The sequence below is a fragment of the Emys orbicularis genome, chromosome 2 (genome assembly GCF_028017835.1).
Source record: "Emys orbicularis isolate rEmyOrb1 chromosome 2, rEmyOrb1.hap1, whole genome shotgun sequence".
Classification (NCBI taxonomy): Eukaryota; Metazoa; Chordata; order Testudines; family Emydidae; genus Emys; species Emys orbicularis.
The window spans coordinates 192724341-192746160 of NC_088684.1; the positions used below are offsets into that span (position 1 = coordinate 192724341).

Consider the following 21820-nt stretch of genomic DNA (forward strand, 5'->3'; position numbering starts at 1 on the left):
AAATAAATACAGATAGAAGAGCTGGAGCCTGATGATCCAAAGCCCACTGAAAGACCCCATAGTTTCCAACGGGCCGCCGCCTTTGAGTAAAAAGGTGTCATTCTTCAACAGAGTGATTTGTCTGAGTAGAACTGTACTTTAAAATTGAAAAGCTCTAAGTACAAAAGGCAGAATAAGTTTTCATTCATCTACATGACAGTCAGAGGAGGGATTTTTCTTGCAGAATTTATTCATCATCTGATTTACTTGTCTAAAACATTCCTGGAGCTACACCCTTCCCTGGTGCTTATTAGTTAATGTTGGCCATTCAAAGAAACCTGAAACTTGTCCAGCTTCTTAGTCCTCACTTCAGGCTGAAGGTCTGATGAGAACCAGGATTTGAATAGCCATTAATTAAGTGTCTTAGCCAAGAAATAGGATCTTTTCAGAGTTTGAAACCACTCATTTCACTTATACACTCATAACAAAAGGATGTTTTTAACTTACTTAAATGAGTGGGGACACTCATTACCCCCAAGTAGTTTAAGCTGCAACTCTATAATTTTGCATAACCCAATGTGAATAGAAATGTTGTAATTCTTTTAATTACGTGAAAAATGATTTTTTTGGTAAAACAATCCTGAGAAGTATTGGAAAACCAAACAGTACTGTTCTTTTACTGCCTGCTCCAAAGCACTATGAAGAAAGCAAAACTGAGCAATGTAGTTTCAGTGCCTGAAGTGCAACACACAAACAAAGAGCACAAGTAGTGAAAAGTAAATGAGATTTAAAGTCCTTTTCATTTTAATAATCTAAGATGCTAATTAGTAACAGAAATGAGACTATATTGAAGAACAGTATTGTACCCTAACTTTTCTAAAAATTGAGTTTGATCTAGTCATCTTTGTGGTTTTGTTTTCCTGCTGTATGTGGCTATGTAAAAATATATCCAGTTTTCTAGTAATAGGACCAAACAGCATTTTTCCTCTTTCAAATGAAAACAACTCCCCCCTGCCACCCTGATTTTTTGCCTTTGGCTTATGAGATTTGAAAATATCAAAATGCAGGACCAAATGATTGTGTTTGTTTTCTTTTCACTACTGAACCTGCGGTGTAAGTGGTTAGGACAAAATCCTCTTGTTACTCATTACTCATGTAAGTTCTTTGGTGCATACTATGTGTTTGTACAGTGCCTAGCACAATGGGGTCCCCAACAGATTGTGGTCGCAAGGCATTATTATAAATGATTAATAATAATGCAAGCAATGTTGACCAAGCAATGGGAAGGCCAGTCTCACATAGATACAGAATGTCTGAGGAAGAAACAGGGTGAATATTCTCTGCGGAGCACAAAGGTGCTAGCCTTGCCCCCAAACCAGCAGTCCATGACCTGTTGGCAGATTAGCAAGCACATTTGCTGTAACCACCACCTAGCACTCCACTGACCATGAGTAACCTGTGACGCTGGCGATGTAAATGCAGGAAAAGTTACCTGCATTATTTACCCTCCTAGAACAACCACCCACATTGGGCAGGATTTTGTCCTTAACATCTTATAAGAAGCACCAAATCTATGTGCTGGAATGTTTCATCTGGGGGTGTGTATTTGTGCTTTACTTGCATGTTTGAAGGATTTACAGTACTGGTACTTTACCTAATAGGGTATTACGTTCAGTTTTGGAAAATAGAGAAAAGTAAGTCAGGAAGAGTTCTTTTTTATCAGTACAAGAATATTAGTTTTACACCTTCCTCCCCATGAGTTCTTCCCCAGCTCCTGAATCTGTTTTAGGTCGTGGGGTTGCGATATCCAACCATACTAATCAAAGCAATATTTTAAGTTTGCCTGTTTTGTTTTTTTTATACTGGAAACTAGCCATAAGGAAATTATTGCCGGACAGAAAATAATTTTCCCACAGTTGCGTTTTAAAAAAACAAAACACTTTGATTTCTTTTAGCAACAAAACATTAAATTGAACTGTGGTTACAATAGTAAAGAATTCCATATGACAATCTCTCCACCCTTTGATCAACAGGCACCGATAGCAACTTAGGATATCTATCAGCAATGAGGACTGCTGACAGAGCATGGCATCCAAGAGGTTGAGAAACCATCAATCAATGATTTTTCCTATAATGAAGCTCTCTAAGCCATATGTATTGTACTTGAGTATCTGTATAGAGTACAGTGAGAGAGACAAGGTGGGTGAGGTATGGGACCAATAAATACCTGAAGAAGAGCTCTGCATAGCTCGAAAGCTTGTCTCTTTCACTAACAGAAGATAGTCAAATAAAATATATTACTTCACACCTTCCCCGCCCCCCCCCCCCTTGTGTCTCATATCCTGGGATGAACATGGCTACAACAACACTGCAAACTACAGTACAGTGACACATTCATGTATGTACCTATCAGTGATGCATTCAGCCTGGTGAATAGAAGCCCTTTTCTTTACCAGTGTAAACTTCAGCAGAGTTTTAACAATCAGCACACAGAGAAATGCCTTGGGGAAGGAAATTGTTTGTTCTAGCCTGATGGGTTTACGCTTTTTGTTGTTCTTTCAGAACCTTATTTTTTGACAGTCTTTGCAGTGCTTTTCTTAACTAGAAACATACTCGTAATGTCTGGTCTCTTTAAAAAAAAAATTAGAAAGTTGTCCTTTATTTATTGACTGAAACGTGTTAGACCTCTCACATAACATTCAGTATGCTGTGCTCTAACTGGAGGAAATTTGGCAGTGTGCCATACAAATAATGTGTTTTCCAACCAAATCATTTTTCCTGCCATTATAAACTGATGAATTCATTATCATTATGAATAAGGCCCTTTCTGAAATCACAAAATAGTCAGACTAACCAGTAATTTCAGAAAATTTCATGACCAATGTGTAATTTTAAGCATGCCATGAAAAGATTGTACTTGTTACAGTGCATCCCATCTGTGAGTGTATCAGATCTGTCAGCTGACCTTGCAATATCAAGTGTTCAGACTAAATTGTCCATTGCTTTCAAAAATATTTGTCTGGACCTAAATTTTAATGCAGTAGTTTCCTCATGATCAAACTAGTCTCAAATGTTGGTAACAAATGATTCTTCAGGAATTCCTGCCTAATATAAATTTTCTTGTAAATGAGCCATGAATCCTGCCAAAACGAAACCACATATTTTACTTTCCTGGCTGTGCATACAACAGAAAATTGCACTTTCAAATGGAGGGTTTTGTGAGAGTCCTCTTCAAAGCAAGAGGAGGATTCACATTCAGTTTGTGAATTAGGTAATAGCTAAGGGACTTAGTCTACCTATGGTTGCACAAACCTCTTTGAAATCAGTGGGAGCTACATAAACAAACCCAAAAGAATTACTTCCTAAATTGTCAGAATATGTACCCACTTAAACATAGTAAGAGCTTCATTTATTCTCCTTGGCCCAAAATGTCTAGAAGACTATCAAAAGCTTCCTTTAGTGAACCCCGACAAACAGGAATGGGAGAAGTGATCTGGATAAAATAAGATGGGGCCAAACAAAACTCTTTTGAGGTTTTGAAATGTTTGAGGAAGATGTTCTCTCTGCTTCTTGGTTTTTTCTATTACCAGAAGAGCTAGAGCTGAAATAACATGGAGGAGGCTATTCTCACACTATTATTTCCAACCCAAACTGATTAGGAAGTCCTCAGAATCTTATGTAAAAATCGGTTCTGACAAATTTTCTCTAGAGAATAAAGAGTCACTGATGAGATGCTGACAGTCTGTTTGTCATGGCATTTTCAGTCACCTAACTTGTTTGTGTTTTAAAACTATTTCTTTCTTTAGTGGTATTAATGGAGTAATACAGCATGATGCATGTGTAGTGAACATAAGGTTGTGTAAAATATTCCTATTTGCAGAATAGTATACTGTATTTGACAAATTATATATGAGATGAAAACTTTATTTTAAGGAATATGCACCAGGGGGCAGTGTTGAGGTTGAGAGTGTAATACTAATTTTGGAATTCATCTGAGTTCTATTTTATAACTTTTTAAAATAAATGTATATAAAAATAAACAAATATAGAGAAAATTGTGAAAATTGTTTCTATCATAGTGAGGTACAATGACATCAGTGCCAAGAACAATAGATATATCAGAATTAAATATACTGTATGTGTTTGAATAATGGCCATATCTAGAAATCTGCAAAGCCTATTACACAATATTTTCTTGCTTTTCGTGTAGTAATATGTCCACAGATGTGAGACCAACCTCCTAGTTCAATTATGCTCAGTTAGTGAGGATAATTCAGACATTTTGAATGCTGCAGCCTTGGGATGCTCTGGTTTAGGAATAACCTTTGTTAATGACTATCGAAGTGTGGTCTGAGTTTGGAAGCTCCTTTAGAATATGTTGGATTGTGAATGGGATGTGTTTGATATGACATTAAATCTCCTTGTCTTGATTTTGTAGTTGTTAGTTTGGCATCACTTTCATTCTAGGTAAGTCTCAATATGAGACTTTCTGGATGTAGGATGCTCTCAGTTTGGGTGAGCTTAGTTTACATCTTAAAAAATGAATGGTAGAAAAGTACATCTTATGCATGAAATAGGCAACTTCAGATATTTATAACATTAAAGCTACAGAGCCAATATTCTTCAAAATTAAGAGTATTTTTTAAAATCTTATTGAATAATATAAAAACAAGCCAAGTTCAGGATTACAGCTTTAGTCATTTCTGAAGTAAACAAGTCCAAAAGTTTTTGAGAGAATATATGAGAAGAGTGGTTTCGTTTAATGTTCAAGTAACTCAAATGAATTGACCAAGTTTGCTGAAACCTTCCAAACAAACAAACAAAACGTTTTGTGTTGGGCATGGCCAAATATAGACATTTTGAACACAAAAGGGATTTGGAAACTTGAAATAAAACTTCAGTTGTCGAGGAGGCTACCTGTGTTCTCTCTGATCACAATCCAACAAAGCATTTAGGCATGCACGTAATCTTAAGTATGTGTGCGGTCCCATTGACCGGTCCCTTTAAGCTGTTTATATTATGTAGATACTGTAGGTAGAGTAAGTTGGCAGGTGTTTGGAGTCATAATGTGACACCTGGCTCAGAAATTAGCAGACACTCCTATAAAACCTGATTCACACAGACTCTCATTTACAATGCTGCAACTTCGGTGACATTACAAGGGTTACACTGGTGTAATCAGGAGCAGAATTTGGTCCGTTTCCACACTCTACACTATTAAATTGAGTGGATACATTCCCTTGCGTCCCCCCACCCCAATTATTGTTGCATATTATAAAATTTCTTGGTTACATACAATTTCTGCATGTCTGACTAGATATGAACTTCTTAATTAAAGTCTTTTGCAGATCAGAGACAAAATCAAGGATGCTCATACTCCATGACAAATGTTATACAAGTGCAGTAGATTTCTTTCTTTCTTTCTTTCTTTCTTTCTTTCTTTCTTTCTTTCTTTCTTTCTTTCTTGTGGAGTTGAGGTTTAGCCTGATTCTCTTTATCCCTGTGTTTTATACTCTGACTTGTGAGAAATAGTTGCCTTGACATTATTAAAATTTAAAAGAAAATACCCACTAAAGGTATATAGGTATATACAATATGTATCATACAAAGCTAGTTAGATTTTGTGTTCATGCCTCTGTTGAGTGATACTGTTTATGTTCTGATACGCTGCACACAGACTCCTGCTCTGATTAAGTACCTGTCATTTCTGTGGGCTACCAAAAATAAAACAATAGCGGTTGATCAGTGGTAATATGTGTAACATATTTAGTAGGAGCTGGCAGACTGGCAGTTGCAAAACATATGCTAAGAGCACAACTTGAAATTTCCAGGTTTCAGAGTAGCAGCCGTGTTAGTCTGTATCCGCAAAAAGAACAGGAGTACTTGTGGCACCTTAGAGACTAACAAATTTATTAGAGCATAAGCTTTCGTGGGCTACAACCCACTTCTTCGGATGCATATAGAGTGAAACATATATTGAGGAGATATCTTAAAACAGAAAAACTTCAAAAACAGACTCCAACGAGAGACTGCTGAGCTGGAATTGATATGCAAACTAGACACAATCAACTCAGGATTAAATAAAGACTGGGAATGGCTGAGCCATTATAAACATTGAATCTATCTCCCCTTGTAAGTATTTTCACACTTGCTTCTTATCAAACTGTCTGTACTGAGCTATCTTGATTATCACTTCAAAAGTTTTTTTGTTTTTTTTCCCTTTTTTTTCTCTTACTTAATTGGCCTCTCAGAGTTGGTAAGACAACTCCCACCTGTTCATGCTCTCTGTACGTGTGTATATATATCTCCTCAATATATGTTTCACTCTATATGGATCCGAAGAAGTGGGTTGTAGCCCACGAAAGCTTATGCTCTAATAAATTTGTTAGTCTCTAAGGTGCCACAAGTACTCCTGTTCTTTTTTTGAAAGTTCCAGTAGACCTTGTTCAGTCTTAGTGGAATGGATCCTGGTCATGTCTCTCAAATTCCCGGTACGTAATAGTGTGGGTCTTCAAACCAGTGTAAACAGTGGTCTTGTTATTGCACCGCCATGATTTCACTTCTATGAAAGTATAAAAGTAGAGAATTGTATTTTGCTACAAGGTCATGTACATAACTGTTTTTTCTCCTCTTGTTTCATACAATTTTATGAAGGGCCGTGCTGTAAATTGAAATGTGTTCCATAAGGCAAGAGAGTGCTTTTGGTTGATGTTTGGTTTTTAAAACGAGCATGTGTTTACAAAGAAAATTAATGAGTGTGCTGTCAGCAGTACCTCTGCAATGTAATGTAATGTAATGTAATGTAATGCTGTTCAATGCTTTTATCTAATACTCTGTCCTTTTCTTTCCCTGACCCTGTTGCTTCTCCTTTCACAGTGCTCCACACCCAGGGTCCTATTGATGGCAGTCTTTATGCTAAAGTGAGAAAGAAGAGCTCTTCAGATACTAGCATCCCCAGTGGAGCCCAGGGGGTTCCTGTGATCAGCAGCCCTGATCACAGTGACCATACTCTATCTGTCAGCAGTGATTCAGGACACTCAACAACTTCTATAAGGACGGACAAGACCGAGGAGCATCCAGCACCGGGAATCAAACGGGGCTTGAGCCCACAAGAGAAGGCAGAGCTGGACCAGCTACTTAGTGGCTTCGGCCTAGAAAACTCAGTCAGTCCCCTCAAGGATATGACTGATGCCCAAAGCAAGTACAGTGGGACTCGCCACATAGTGCCAGCTCAGGTTCATGTGAATGGACACACCAAACTGAAGGATAGGGAGACAGATATTCTGGATGATGAGATGCCCAGCCATGACCTTCACAGTGTGGACAGCATCGGGACACTGTCCTCCTCTGAAGGGCAGCACTCAGCCCACCTTGGAAACTTCAGCTGCCACAAGAGCAGTCAGAATTCGCTGCTCTCAGATGGCTTTGGAAGCAACACTGGAGAGGACCACCACAGTGCTCTGGCTCCTGACCTGGGAATAGGTGTGGACCCCCTGTATGAGAGATCATTTGGAAGTGGTGAGCCTAAGCAATCCCAGCAGCTGCAAAGGAATCCTCCTGTTTCCGCTCAGCCTCAGGCTTATGGCCCTAGTAACTACTCTACCCAGACTTGGGTGCGCCAACAGCAGATGGTCACTGCTCACCAATACACCTACTCCCCCGAGAGTGAAGTAAGGCTTGGCATTCCTAGCACTGTAGAGAATTCAGGCAATGTGCAGAGCCAGCCCAGAATCCCTGACACACCCACCCGGGGATCCAGCAGCAGAGACGCTGTGCAGCGGGGGATAGGGGCTGTGCCAAGTTCCAGTGAAGTAGCAGAACACCCAGTGCCCGAGGCTTTTAAATCCAGATTAGTAGCTGAGAAAGACACAAATGGCCTGGCTTTAGGAGTGAATGCTGAGGACCTGCCATCCTCTCCTACTCTGGATATCGACCAGTCAATTGAGCAGCTGAATCGGCTGATCTTGGAACTGGACCCTACATTTGAACCTATCCCGACCCGCATTAACACAGTCTCCAGGGACACGAGTCAAGTGAATGGCTTCACCAGCCCTGATGGGGATGTGGGAGGGCTCAGCGTGAGCCCTGGGTTCCGTGAGAAAGGAGAGGTCACAAACAGGAATCTTTCCCGGCATGGTAAGTTATTTTAATAATACATGAATGTAATGCTTTTCCCAGCATTTTTTCTTTTGATATCGCACAGCAGGAACGGAGGACATTGCTTATTACTTTCAGATGATTGCCAGTGTGAGATAGATTATCTCTGGTACCCTCTTTTCATAGTGATCTGTGGAATGAGGGGATGAAACTGAATAATCATTCATCAATTTTTTTTTTTTTTTTAATAAATGTTTTTTCCCCCAAGATCATAAGTGCCTTAGGAGGCTGCTCTTCTGAGTTTGTTTTTTTTTTAAATGTAATACTCCTGAACAAAACCTAATTGTTCAGTAGAGTTCCGTGGAAGAGCCGCAAGAATGATTGTTGCTGTTCCTCCTCTAAGGGGGAGAATTAAAAAAATGGAAAATCCTGTTAATTACAATGTGAGGCAGTTTTGTGGAGTCATCAGCAGTAACACTGAAGTTAAGGTTACATTATAATTTCCACATAAAATGAGATGGAAATTCCTCAGTTTTATGTATTTCTGAATTAATTTCATCTCCAAATTTGGCACAATAACACTTCATGGCACAACTGAACTTCCTGTGAATATTTTCATTAAAATAGCCTAATAACTTCTGCAGATCAAATATTTTAAAATGCTCCCTTTTTTGAAATTTTGCTCTGTTGTTGTTTTTTTCTTTGGGTTTCCAGTAGTTTAACAACCCCATGCATTACCTCTGGTTTTCACCTTAACATGACCACAAAAACCAGTTACTGAAAGAACAAAATACAACACCATTCTTCCTCATTATATCACCTGAATAACAGTACTAGAATAAACAACTGTGCAAAATGATAAACACTATCACAGCCTATTTCTATTTAATAACCAACTAATTCCTTCTATTAACACAATACTTAAACATGTAACCATCAATTAAAAATCTACACCATACACACTAACTAACCATCTACTTTAGTTTAAGCCCAGTCTGGTATTCCGAACAATTAGAAAAATGACCATGAAACTCCACATAGTTGCAGTTCAGTGTTACATGTTTTGTGTGGGCGTGGAGGGCAGAGGTATTTGTTTCGTATGGGGTGGGTGTTGGTGAGGTAATGTGGAGGAGATGAAGTCGTGGTTGCACGTTACAAGGGCTGGCTAAAGACTAGGTATTTCTTGGCTTTTTTAAGGTTGTGCTGGGCAACTTTATTTATCTGGGCAACTTTAACTAGATTTCAACACAGAATTTTTGTTCAGGGAATATCTTAGACTGAAATACATTCGTCTATAATTGACTTGAATCTTTAAATGCTTAGTTCAGTGCAGAAATTAAAAGTGAGATTTGCCCATTAGAAACTACGCTGCCCTTTGACATTCAGTGGAGCCAGTGAAGGGGAAGAGAGAGTAGGATAAAATAAGCCACCCATTTTTATCCTTTGATTAAACATTTGTGCCTAGAAAGAATTGTTTGGTTTTTGCTCGTGACTTCTAGTACTCTCAAAAAGGAAAAAGGAGTCAACATCGCTGCATCACATGTATGAAGCCAGATAAGCGTTTTGCCCACTACAGGTTGTACTTGGCGGAAGTGAAGTCTTTGGTGGGACATGTTCTGGAAGTGGACATGCAATTAAAGAAGATGAAAAGTTTAAGCACAATGGTTACTATATGTTTATAGAAATCACACCGATAGGTAGTTACAAAGAGGGAACGTGCCTAGTAGAATGAGCACAGTGATAGGAGTCAGAAAACTCATAATCATGGCTTTACCACACTAACACACATAAGCAAGTCATTTTTCTGTGCCGTGTCTAAATGAAGAATACATTTTTTAAGCTACCTCACCAGGTTTTGTACATCCTCATTAGATGTTTGTATTATACTGTGCTTTGAACATACAGTTATATGTACCGAGGCTGTAATCCACTTCCCAAGCATGCCAATGAAAAGGCTCCCTTCAGTTGATTTAAATGAGAATTTAATCAGTTCCTATAAGACTGTTCTAGTAAGCACAATTTATAAACTAAAAGAAACACATTTAAAGTGCTGCATAAGTGCCAATTGTTATTACAATCCAGCTGTTCTTGGCATTCATTGATTTCCTTCTGTAACCTCAACCTACACCCCAAAAGTAATAATTTTATGCATTCCACCTGAAATACGTGTTCTTGTGATCAAACACATTTAAGAGTATCATCTAGCATTTTGTTCACAGTTCTGTTATGTGTTCAACACCTTAGCAGACTGTAAACAGAACAGTCAAATATTGAATAGTTTTGGTGTATCTGTTTTGTTGTTTGTTTCAGGGAGGAAGCATGTTTCGGGGGGAGGGATAGCTCAGTGGTTTAAGCATTGGCCTGCTAAACCCAGGGTTTGTGAGTTTAATCCTTGAGGGGGCCGTTTAGGGATCTGGGGCAAAAATCTGTCTGGGGATTGGTCCTGCTTTGAGCAGGGGCTTGGACTAGATGACCTCCTGAGGTCCCTTCCAACCCTGATATTCTATGGTATAAAAATTTTTTTCTCTAATTGCACAGGATCAGCTGCGCCCACCTTTCACAATTCCTGATTTTCTAATTCTCTTTGATAGGGCCAAAATAAGCAGCATGAATGATTTGGGTGCGTGTCTAGACCTGACCTCTCCTCGAATAGACACTTGATTTTTCTCCCTCTTCCCTCAATTTATATCTGTTGTAAATGTAGGTAGGTGTACAATACAAGAAAAGAATACGTTATCGGAATGCAAACAAAATACCTGCCAAACCCAACTCCCACAAACTCTCTTTAAACAACCATCTCAGCGAAAGCCTGGGTAAATACTCCTTGCAGCATGCCCTGAATGTCAATGAATGCTGTTCTTTGGAACAATAATTGCATTGCCCCCAGTCCTCAGACTAGGGAGCCTCACCATCAGCATCCCAGCTGATCGCAACTGTTCTGTAGTGCTAGGGTTGCCAACTTTCCGATTTCAGAAAACCGAACACCCTTTCCTCACCCCCTGCCTCGCCCCTTCTCCGAGGCCCCGTCCCCGCTCACTTCATCCCCCTCCCTCCATTGCTCGCTCTCCCCATCTTTGCTCACTCACTCATTTTCACCAGGGTGGGTGGGGGAGGGGGTGCGGGCTCTGGGAGGGAGTTTGGGAGCGGGTGGGGGCTCAGGGCTGGGCAGGGGGTTAGGGTGTGGGATGGCTGCAGGCTCTGGGAGAGAGTTTGGGTGCGAGAGGAGGCTCAGGGGTGTGGGAGTGGTGCGGGCTCCGGGCAGCGCTTACCTCTATAATATTCTACACTTATTGTAGTTTCCAAATGGTCTTCAGGTACTCCACCATGTAGAACATATTGCAGAAATCCAATGTGACTATTACAATACAAAGAAGTACTTTAACAAAAATTATGCATAATTTACTACAGAACTAGTAATACTGGATTTACTTTCTCTGCGATCTAGAATTTTTCTTTTTCATTTGTTCATATTTAAAAGAACAGGAAATAAGACTTTAAAGTTGAGAGCTCTAATTCCAAAACTTCTGTCGAGGTTTGAGAGAGAATTCATCCTCAAGTTCTCATAGTTCAGCATCAATAGCTGCTCAAATCTTCCTTTACAGAGAGTTAGAAAAGATTTTCAAAATACCCTTTGGAACTGTCCATTATACATATATGGGACTTAATTAAAAACGATAATGTTTCAGGTATGTTGGGTCTCAGTGCTCATCACTCTTCTGGATTCGTTGGCAAGGTTGGGACCAGGTGATACTATCTTTTCTTGTTGTGGGTTCAGATTTTGGATCAATGAGTGATTTTCAGATCATCACTTCATGTTATTTAAATGGGTTGTTCTGATGGAAATGTGGCAAGCGGGAGAGGGACTGGATGGCTCAGGAGACTGCTAATGGCCAGAGACTTTCTATCTCATTGGCCTAAATTCAGCCCATAAATGTAGTGACTGAAAGACGTTAACATCTTTCTTCTTTTAACTCTGTGAAATGAGTTGGTTACTTTAGCACACTTTATCTCCAGTACATAAACACATATAAAATCATCACTAATTCACAGCAACACTGGATGGCAAAAAGGCCAAATATTTATTGGCCAGTGAATGAGACTCAACTGCCCTTTAGATCTTCATTGCCTTAATTTGGAAGGCTCCCATTGACTATGGGCTTTGAGTCACCTTGTGTGGGTGAGGAGACTTGAATATCTGGGTGATAAAAAGGGTTAATGGTTACCCCCCTGCCTTCAAGACTAGACATAAAAATTTGGACCCAGATGTAGACCTTGTCTGTACTACAGTTTCTGCCAGAATGGCAATGTCACCGAGGAGTATGAAAAATTCACACACCCCAGGGCGACATAGCTATCCCTATTCAGGCAAAGCTCCCTAGTGTAGCTGCAACTAAGCCAAAAGAAGAATTTTTCTGTTATGCTGTCTGGCCTGTAGGGAGAGCACCGCTCACTATACTTAAGCAAAACAAGCCGCATGGGCCCCAGGTTTCTGATTGTTTCTGATTCCCACTAGCTGAGGCTCATGGAGGGGGAATGAAGATCAGGCTCACAGTACACTGATGCAGGCCTGTTCCTTCCTTGCTGTCATTTTGTCTGAGTCCAGGTTCAGTACTGCTGTTGTACCCAGCCCCCTTCCAGGCGCCAATATTTCCCTCCAAAGACCTAGCAGACAGATCTGGAGAGACAGGAGGAGAGGAAATAGAAGCGATTGATTTGGGATGGAGAGAACTGACAAGTCAGGACTGAATGGTGACTGAATGAGGTTGACTGGAAGTCTGGAAGGATGACTCACTGAGAATATGCAGTGACTTGGCAGGTGCAGGGGTGAATGGGGTAGAGTCGGGCTTTGTGTAACTGAGTTGGGGGGGTTGAAGAGTAAGTGAGTGGAGGGTCTGGCATGTGTATGAGAAGTAGGTGTGAAGTGTGCATGAAAAAGAGAATGTGCGTGTCAAAAAACACGTGAAGGTGATCTTGGATGGGGGGGCTGACCTGTGTGCACACACAGACACACACACACACTCTTCTCTAAATTCACTTTCACACACTCATGGACTGACACACACTCACTCTTTCACTTATTTATCCTGGGGTACTTTCTCTCTCATACACGTACCCCTGGACGCATGTACTCTCTTTTGCGCGCATACAAACTGCTTTACAGAAATTTAACTTCTTTGTTCACTAGCTTTATTCAGGCAAATTAAAAGCAAACTCTTGCTCACCTCTTACTTGACTCACTCCATATCTCTTTTGTAAGATGTTATGGTTTCTTCTACTTCAATGATTTAAGAATTAACTGACAAAGCAGAGCACATGTCTCTGAGCTGCAGAGTCAGCTTCCAGGGAAAAGAATGCAATATCTGGGTTTGATCACCATGATTGAGAGATATTTCTGTGCCTGTCACCATGTGTAGGCAGGTATGAAGAAAAAACAAGTATAACTGCACTCCTTTTTAAGGGTAGATGTTATAGAGCAGCTGTCAATGTAGCTATAACAGTTTTCCCCATATATGGGTTATTGCTTTCTCTGAGCATACTTCCTGGAGTCAGCCTTGACTGATCAGTGTGGGCCTGCCGTGTGTAACTAGTGGAGGAGTATGACTTCTTGCTCTCCCAGGGAACTTTTGCTTAGCTCGGTTCTGAAAAGGTCAGAATTTAAAGAAGCCCTAGAGAGGTGAGGCAGCTAATTAAATAGAAAATGAAGTTTAAACTAAAGAAAACAATGGGTGGCAACAGCAGAGACAAGCATGGCATACTATTGGATTGTCTGAACAGATCCTCCCCTCAAAAACCTAGATGCAAACTGAATAATAATGAAGTAGCTAATCATCTGATTACCTGTGTCTGGAACATCTTCAGAGGCCTTTGGATAATGGAAAAACATAGCTTTGAAGGTAATCCAAATCCTTGTGTCATAAATCCTGCTACAGTGTATTTATTACAGTAGAGAGAGAGAAATCCTTTCACATATCTGTATTTTTTTTAAATAACGTTTTGAGCTATTCCAAATGTTTCCTTCTACTCTGTTATGTGTAATGGGAAAGCAGCTTGGCCCATCTGAAAGGTTTTTCAAAGTGACAGGAGAATGTGGCATGTCCAAATATGATGTCTAAGGCTTTCTGTATGGGTGTGGATGTTACCGTACAAGCGCTGAGATATTGTACATCCCATAGACTAATATTGGTGCCTGATTCTGACCTAATTTACAACGGTTGAACTCCATTGACTTCAACTGAGTTACTATAGATTTACATTTGGTGTAAGATCAGAATTAGTATGTTACTATGCAAATATTGGTCATTAATTTACTCCTTAAAGATCAACACAACTAAATAAGACCGCACAGTAACTCTTGTAAGGTAAAGAGATTTTAGAGATTGCAGTAGTTATAATTAACTATTGGTACGTGCTGATTTTTTTTTTAACACAGTGCTATCTGTGTTATCGCATTTATTTCCTTTTCTAGATACAGGAAAGTAGAATCCATTTGTACTACTTAATATACTATCATAATTGTGGTGTCTTGCATATGACTGTGTGCTAACTGATTATAAATATTGACTTAAATGGCAATCCACTGTACAGTCTGTTATAGGTGGATAAGCATTCCTCTGATTAAACTTGTTAGTAACACATTCCAGCATTGTATATCTGTTTACTAGCCACTGTGACATATCCTGCCTATGGAGAAAATTGGTCCTGGTACATTTCAGATTAGTGAATTACTGAGAGTTAAATCCTTGTCTACAGAGTCTTGGTGTAGAATAAAAAAGAATAGTTTGACTTGCAAATCATTATGAACTCTGCTAACGGTATTTTTATAAGTGCAAACAGAAAAAAATAAATTTCTGGCTATGGCATAAACTGTTCAGTTTTAGAAAGATTATCACAAACCTATATACAAATTTCACAGACACAGTGCAATGTGCTCTTCTACAGAGTCAGTCCTGATTAATCCATGCTTGAGATGATATTTCTCTCTGACTGTGAATCTGGAGATTTTAGTGTTTAAGCAATGTATATATTAATGGCTTGATCCTTTCAATCTTATTTGAAACGAAGAGGTCTGTTCTCTTTCAGTATGCATGAGTAACTCTCATTCATCTTAATGATGAGTTACTGTGGCTGCACAGATAGATGATGGAATAGACTCCTATTGTCTAAAGACGATAGTGAAGTCTTTAGACATTGGGAGTCTATTCCAGGTTAATAATGGACTATTATCTTTTGGCACAAGCAGGGGTGCGCAGGGCCATACACTGTAGAAAGAGCACTGTGGAAGAAGGTTGATGTGGAGGCAGTTCCTGCAACCTCTTCTTCTCCAGGTGTGTGGAGCAGCAGCCTCCTGGCAGCATAGCTCTTGTGCCAACAACGGTAAATCTACCCCCACAGCAGAAAACCTCAAAATTAGATCTCAAAACTGGTGATCCACAGGGATGTGCTGGCCGCTGCTTTCCGCAGCTCTCATTGTTTGGGAACAGCGAACCGCGGCCACTGGGAGCTCTGGGTAGCCATGCAAATGTAAACAAGCCGTTTGGCAGCCCGCCAGCGAATTACCCTGATGGGCCACAGGTTACCCACCACTGATGTACTAGAAGAGAAAGACAAGTTTTCCTTGTCAACTCCCAATTGATTTCTCAACTTTGAATTAGTCCAAATGAAGAAAATATTCTTTCTGTGCATGTAGAAGAGGCTATTGCTGTCAAAAGCTGGCTTAGCACTTCAATAGGTTCTGGTTCCAGGTGTTCAGCTAGTGACTTCCACCAGTTCAGTGGGGACTTTCTTTTAAATATCATCATTAAACATGTACTGCTTGAATGGTTCACCCCCAGCCCTGAAATTTGTTACGGTTGGCATTATTGATGGGTAATTATTAGATGCATAGCATCTTATCATAGCAGCATCTTCTTCTTCAGCAGGTAGGCATCTACTTTGGCTTGAGAATATTGGCAAGAAAATTAGGTGGAATAAGGACTTGATCCATCTACTTCTTTATTGCCTGCAATTTAACTTTGTTGTTTGGTATTTCTTTCTTCAATGGCTTTTCAAGTTCTTTCCAAATTTCAACAGCAGCAGTAGTACAGCAGCAATCCTTCTGCAGGGTGTCCAAGGCGAGGGAAATAGGTTTCGGTATAATCAGCAGATCTTCTAAATTTCTCTTTAGTCTCATGTTGACTACTTTGGCTGTGATCGTTCCATCTATTTTGTCACTATTTTCTTCACAAGTTGTCATCAGAATAGGCCTGTTCTCAGTATGTAGCTCAAAACAGTCAACCCCTGAATTCCATTGTACATCTTGGGGGAGAAATCCTCTTGTTCTCTTTTGTGAATCTGAAGCAAAGTGGTTGTTATTCTGAAGTATTTTGCACTATCAACAACATTTTCCTTTATTCCTGCAGTTGTACTTAAGTCTTTGGCTAAAAGTTACATCAGATGAGCACTGTACACATATAAGTTTCAAGTTCCCTTCATTATCATCATCTTCTCACCTTTGTTATATTTGCACGATTGTTTGTTACAAAGCTACAAACTTGAATTTTTGTCCACAGCTTGTTATAACCTTTACTGCTACTTTTAAGTATTTTGCTGTGTGGGCATTTCTTGATGTACCAATTGTTACTGTAAGATAGACAACCCCATCTTCTGCTGTCACACAAGTACACATTACTGAATCATTGTGTACATTGCTCCAGCTATCAAGACTCAGATTAACTAATTTCCCATTAGTGTTTTTTGCACGCTGGTCCATTTCCTTCTCATAAACTTTATCTAGCAACCTGCTGGCAATGTCTGCTCAGCCCGCTGGAGCGTAGCCTGGTCATAATGAACGAACCATGTCAATCAAATGTTTGTTCTGAACAAGACAAAGGGGAAAATTTGTTGCATAAATGAACCAAAATTTCTTTTAATCTATGGAGTCTTGATGGAATTTGCTGGTCCTGGTTACGAACTCATCCATGGTTTTACTGGATGATGAAGAAAGTCTTTATTTTTATTTATTTATTTATTTTTTTAAAAGGTAGTTCATTGTCTATTGTATGTTTAGTTGCCGCACTACTGTGGTACCAGCAGCTGACAGATGTAGGCGTTGAGATGATGGATGTCCTAATCCCTTGTGGCTACGCTGTCCTCTGAAACAAAATGGAAAAAAAAAATCACTCTCTCACTGAATGTTACTCATTGCACTGCTTTAGAAAAGTGAGATTGTAAATGAAAGGTTCCTCTTACTGTATCTGTTTGTACCACAGTTTAAAGGATATAATTTATTCCAAACCCAGCTTTATAGGGGAAATAATTAAATAAATCACAGGGGTTATCGATCTAAATATATTTAAACCGTTATTTCTAGCAACATACCAAACAGCTTGGGAGGGAAAATGGCATTTTTAAAATGGTTAAAATTCATAAATGCCTAATCATACTTTACTTTTGAACATGAAATCTTCACCTAGGATGTGTGATTAAACTGAGCAATAAAAAATCACTTCAGAAGTCCAGCAGTACCAGCAAAAATTTAATTGTTAAATGCTGTCACAACAAACTAACATGCCCATTATATTTTGAAATTCAGAAGTAATCCACACAAAACACAAATGTATGACAATAATCTAAGTGGTCATTTAATCGTTTAGGAGGCAGTCCATAAGAATGGTAGAAAAATAAGTTTAGTGACTGATCCACACATGTCCATGTGATCTTCAAAGTCATTGCCTTCTGAGGAGCATTTTTCATACTCTTGGTTCATTCTGACACCCAGGCCTTGCATCTCTTTTGTTGCACTGCTTACATTTTGCACATGTCCCTCTTTTACCCCGGGGCACCGGAATTTCTTGAAAATATTCCCAAATAGGGTCTTTTTTACGACCTGCAGCCACGGCAGGTTTTTTCCCCGTTTCCCAGGTGTTGAAATCAACGCTAGAGGCAGCGTGCACTCTGAACAATGTTGTCCCTTCTTCGCACAGCTTCCTGCTTGAAACCACGGAGTCAAAAAACCTTGGAACACCCAGCCATAGAGTCTGAACACACTGGCACAATGAGTAACAAAGCCATTCCTTCAAACTTGTCCCAGGAAAACCTGGAGTTCAGAAGTCAAAAGGGTTCAATGAGAGAGTTCAATGATTAAGTTAATAAATTGGGAGGGGTGGGAGATAATTAACCAAAGACATAGTCAGATATTCCATCCATCTCCTGTGAGCCTAGATAAACCTGGCAGAGAGCGGAGAAACAGAGAATTCCAGTTAAACAATATATTTACCTGTTAGTAAAAGCCCTTCATTAGACTGACCCCCACCCCAAAGTCTGGTAGTGGCCCCAGCATATTTTAGATTGTTCTATGGGCCTAAATTATGGCATCCTTTCTGAACAGCCCTATAGCCTGGAATTTCTGCAGTAGCTGAGCCCCCTAACATGCTCTTTCTGCCAACATAATCCCTCTATGCCAGGGCTTGTGAGAGGTCCTCAGAAGGCAGCCACATGGCTGTCTTCCATGCTTCCTGTGCAGAGAGGCTCCTAGGCTGCTTTATGCTGTTTTGGCCCTTTTACTCAGTATATAGGTGCTGGAATGGGGGTAAGGGTGTCATCCAAAATGTGTGAGTGTGTGTTTGAACTTCAGGACACATGGTAAACTGATATTTATCTACAATCAGCCACACCTTAGGTTTTTGATATTCTACCTCCTATGAGAAGTTCTGTTGCTTGATTGTAGTCAAACAGATGTCAAGATAAATTTTCATTTGTGTTTCACTATTGCCAAAAAAAATATTTAATTGTTAGACATTACCATTGTCTGTTGTGAAAGGACAGTGTTAAAATTATTTAAAATTTCCAGAGAGACTTATTTTTTGAATACTGCTTGAGAAATAAAAGTAATGTACTGAGTGAGCCCATTGTTGAAACAGTCGGCAAGGCTTCCTGAGCTCCATCAGAAAGGAGTTATCAGTTTTAATTTTTATTAATCCTAGTTTGCTATATTTAAACTCCAAAATCCATCTACCACCTTGACATTTTAATAATACAGCCCTTCACACATTTGTCCAACAGGGCAGGCAGCAAATGATTTTTATGTGCTGAATGAGTATCTTGTCCAAAGAAGTAATCAGTTACATCCATTTGTGCCTGGGACCATGGACTTTATATATTTATTCGTTTGATTTAGAATAAACCAACACCACATGTACATAAGCTCTGTTCACCTTGCCATTTACTTTAAAATTACAGTAACTCCTCACTTAAAGTCGTCCCGGTTAACGTTGTTACGTTGCTGATCAATTAGGGAACATGCTCATTTAAAGTTGTGCAATGCTCCCTCTTACGTTGTTTGGCTGCCTGCTTTCTCCACAGTTGGCTGCCTCCCTACGTCCTCCCCCCCCCTCCCCCCGTCCCCACAGCGCCTCCCGCCCACCGGCAGACCCCATGGATCAGCGCCTTCCCCCTCCTCCCTCCACCTCCTGCCCGCGGCAATCAGCTGGCTTGCAGCGTTTAGGAGGGAGGAGGGAGGGCTCGGCGCACAGGCTCCCCCTGCCTCCTGCCCGCGGCAATCAGCTGGCTTGCAGCGTTTAGGAGGCAGGGGCGGGAGCGAGGACTCGGCGCGCAGGCGCCCCCTCCCTCCCCTGCCTCCTGAACACCACAAACCAGCTGATTGCCCCCGGCAGGAGGTGGGGGGGAAAGAAGGGGCACCTGTGCGCCGAGTCCTCGCTCCTCCCCCCTCCCTCCTGCCTCCTAAACACCGGAAGCCAGCTGATTGCCGCGGGCAGGAGGGAGGGGGGAGGAGCGAGGACTCGGCGTGCCTCCCCCCTCCCTCCCCTGCCTCCTGCCCGCGGCAATCAGCTGGCTTGCAGCAGAGCCATAACTAGGTATTTTGCACCCAAGGCAAGAATATAAAATTGCGCCTTCCCCAAGGGCCGGCTCTTCGGCGGCGGGTCCCTCAGTCCCTCTCGGAGGGAAGGGCCTGCCGCTGAAGAATGAATGAAGGGGCGGTGATAGAGCTTGTGATTTTGGGGGATCAACTCATGATTTTTGACTGGTTGGGCTGGTAACGTTGCTTCCAAGATGGTCTTTGGTTCCAGTCCAGTTCCAATCCAGAGAGGGACTCACAGGTTAAGAGAGGAAGGAGGTGCTGGATATCGGGAGTGGCCACTAGGGATCAGCATGTGTCCTGAGAATGCTGGGAGTTCAGGTTTGCATGGCAGGATCAGGGGCGGCAGGTTTGTAGAAATTTTGGTGGTGCCCAGAACCCGCCCCCGCCCAAACTCTGGGAGGGAGTTTGGGTGAGGGAGGAGGTCTGGGGTGTAGGCCCTAGGCTGGGGCAAGGGATTGGGGTGCAGGGTCTGGGAGGGAGTTTGGGGATGGGAGGAGTGTGGAGGGCTGGGGTGCAGGGGTGATGGCAGTGGGTTGTGACTGCAGATGAGGGGTTTGGACTGTGGGAGGGGGCTCAGGGCGAGAGTAGGGGTGGGGGCTCTGTCTGGGGCTGGGAATGGGAGGTTTGGGGTGTGGGAGGGGCTCAGGGCTGGGGCAGGGGGTTTGGGTGTGGTGGGTGAGGGCTCTGGCTGGGACTGGGGATAAGGTGTTTGGAGTGCTGGAGGGGCTCAGGGCTAGGGTTGAGGGTGTGGTGTGGTGGTGAAAGCTCTGGCTGGGGGTGTGGGCTCTGGGGTGGGGCAGGGCTGGGGATGAGTTTGGGGTGCAGGCAGGCTGCTCCGGGACAGGGGCCAGAGAGGACTCCCCCCAGCCCTTTCCCTGCCGGCAGCAGCAAGCTCTGGGGGAGGAGCCCCCCTTTCGTGCCCCCCCCCAGTAGCACACTGTCACTGCATGTGCTCCTAGGGCCCCTCTCAGGTCCAGGAATCTCCCTCGCCTCCCCCATGGTGTGTGCCGGGGGGCGTTGGGTGCGCCTCCTCCCCTGCTGTTGCCCCTGACTGTAGCTTCACTGGGGGTGAGGGATGGGGCTGCCTCCTTGCCCAGCATGGGGCAGGAGCAGTGACTGCGGGTGCCCCCCTGTGTTGCTGGAGGGTTCCATTGGAAAATGAAAGGGTCTGAGGGGGAAAGGCAGGCTCAGAGTCAGTCTGCCCTGGCAGTGAAGATGGGGGGCACTAGGACCCTGCGGCAGCAGTTGCTGCAGGGAGGCAGCATGGAGTTGCTCTGGTCCAGGGTCAGGAAGGGGTGGGGGGGAGCAAGTCGGGCCGGGAGACACTCGGGGGAGGCGCGGGGGGGCGGCAGGTTGCCCTTGTTACCGCACTGCTTGCAGCGTTCAGAAGGAAGGGGAGTGAGCGGGGGAGGAGCGAGGACGCAGCGTGCGAAGTAAAGGGGGAGGAGGTGGGGGGGGGAGAAGAGGTGGGTCAAGGGTAGGGGCTTGGGGGAAGGGGTGGAGTGGATGGGCCGAGGGTTGAGCTCCCTGGCCCTGGCAAAATCAGTGCCTGTGCTTGCAAGAGGAGCAGCCGGACAATCCATCCTCTTCCACTCTCTGACTCCACCACCTCAACGAAGCTTCATACTCAGCAGTGATGATTGTAGTATTAAATTGTTTAAAACTTATACCTGTATTAGATTGCTTGTTTAAAATGTATATAATGCCTTTTGTCTGGCAAAAAAAAAATTCCCTGGAACCTAACCCCCCCATTTACATTAATTCTTATGGGAAAATTGGATTCGCTTAACGTCGTTTCACTTAAAGTTACATTTCTCAGGAACATAACTACAACGTTAAGTGAGGAGTTACTGTACACAAAAATACTTTTCTATCAAGCAGCAGCAC

At 42.0% G+C, this 21820-nt stretch overlaps 1 protein-coding gene across 1 annotated transcript in view; it reads left to right on the top strand.

The window, feature by feature from the left end:
* Positions 1 to 21820, top strand: part of TNS3 (tensin 3) — a 172558-nt gene that overhangs the window by 64262 nt on the left and 86476 nt on the right. The window contains exon 12 of the mRNA XM_065398054.1: positions 6856 to 8115. Coding sequence (XP_065254126.1) covers positions 6856 to 8115 — 1260 coding nt within the window. The remainder of the gene's footprint in view (positions 1 to 6855; positions 8116 to 21820) is intronic.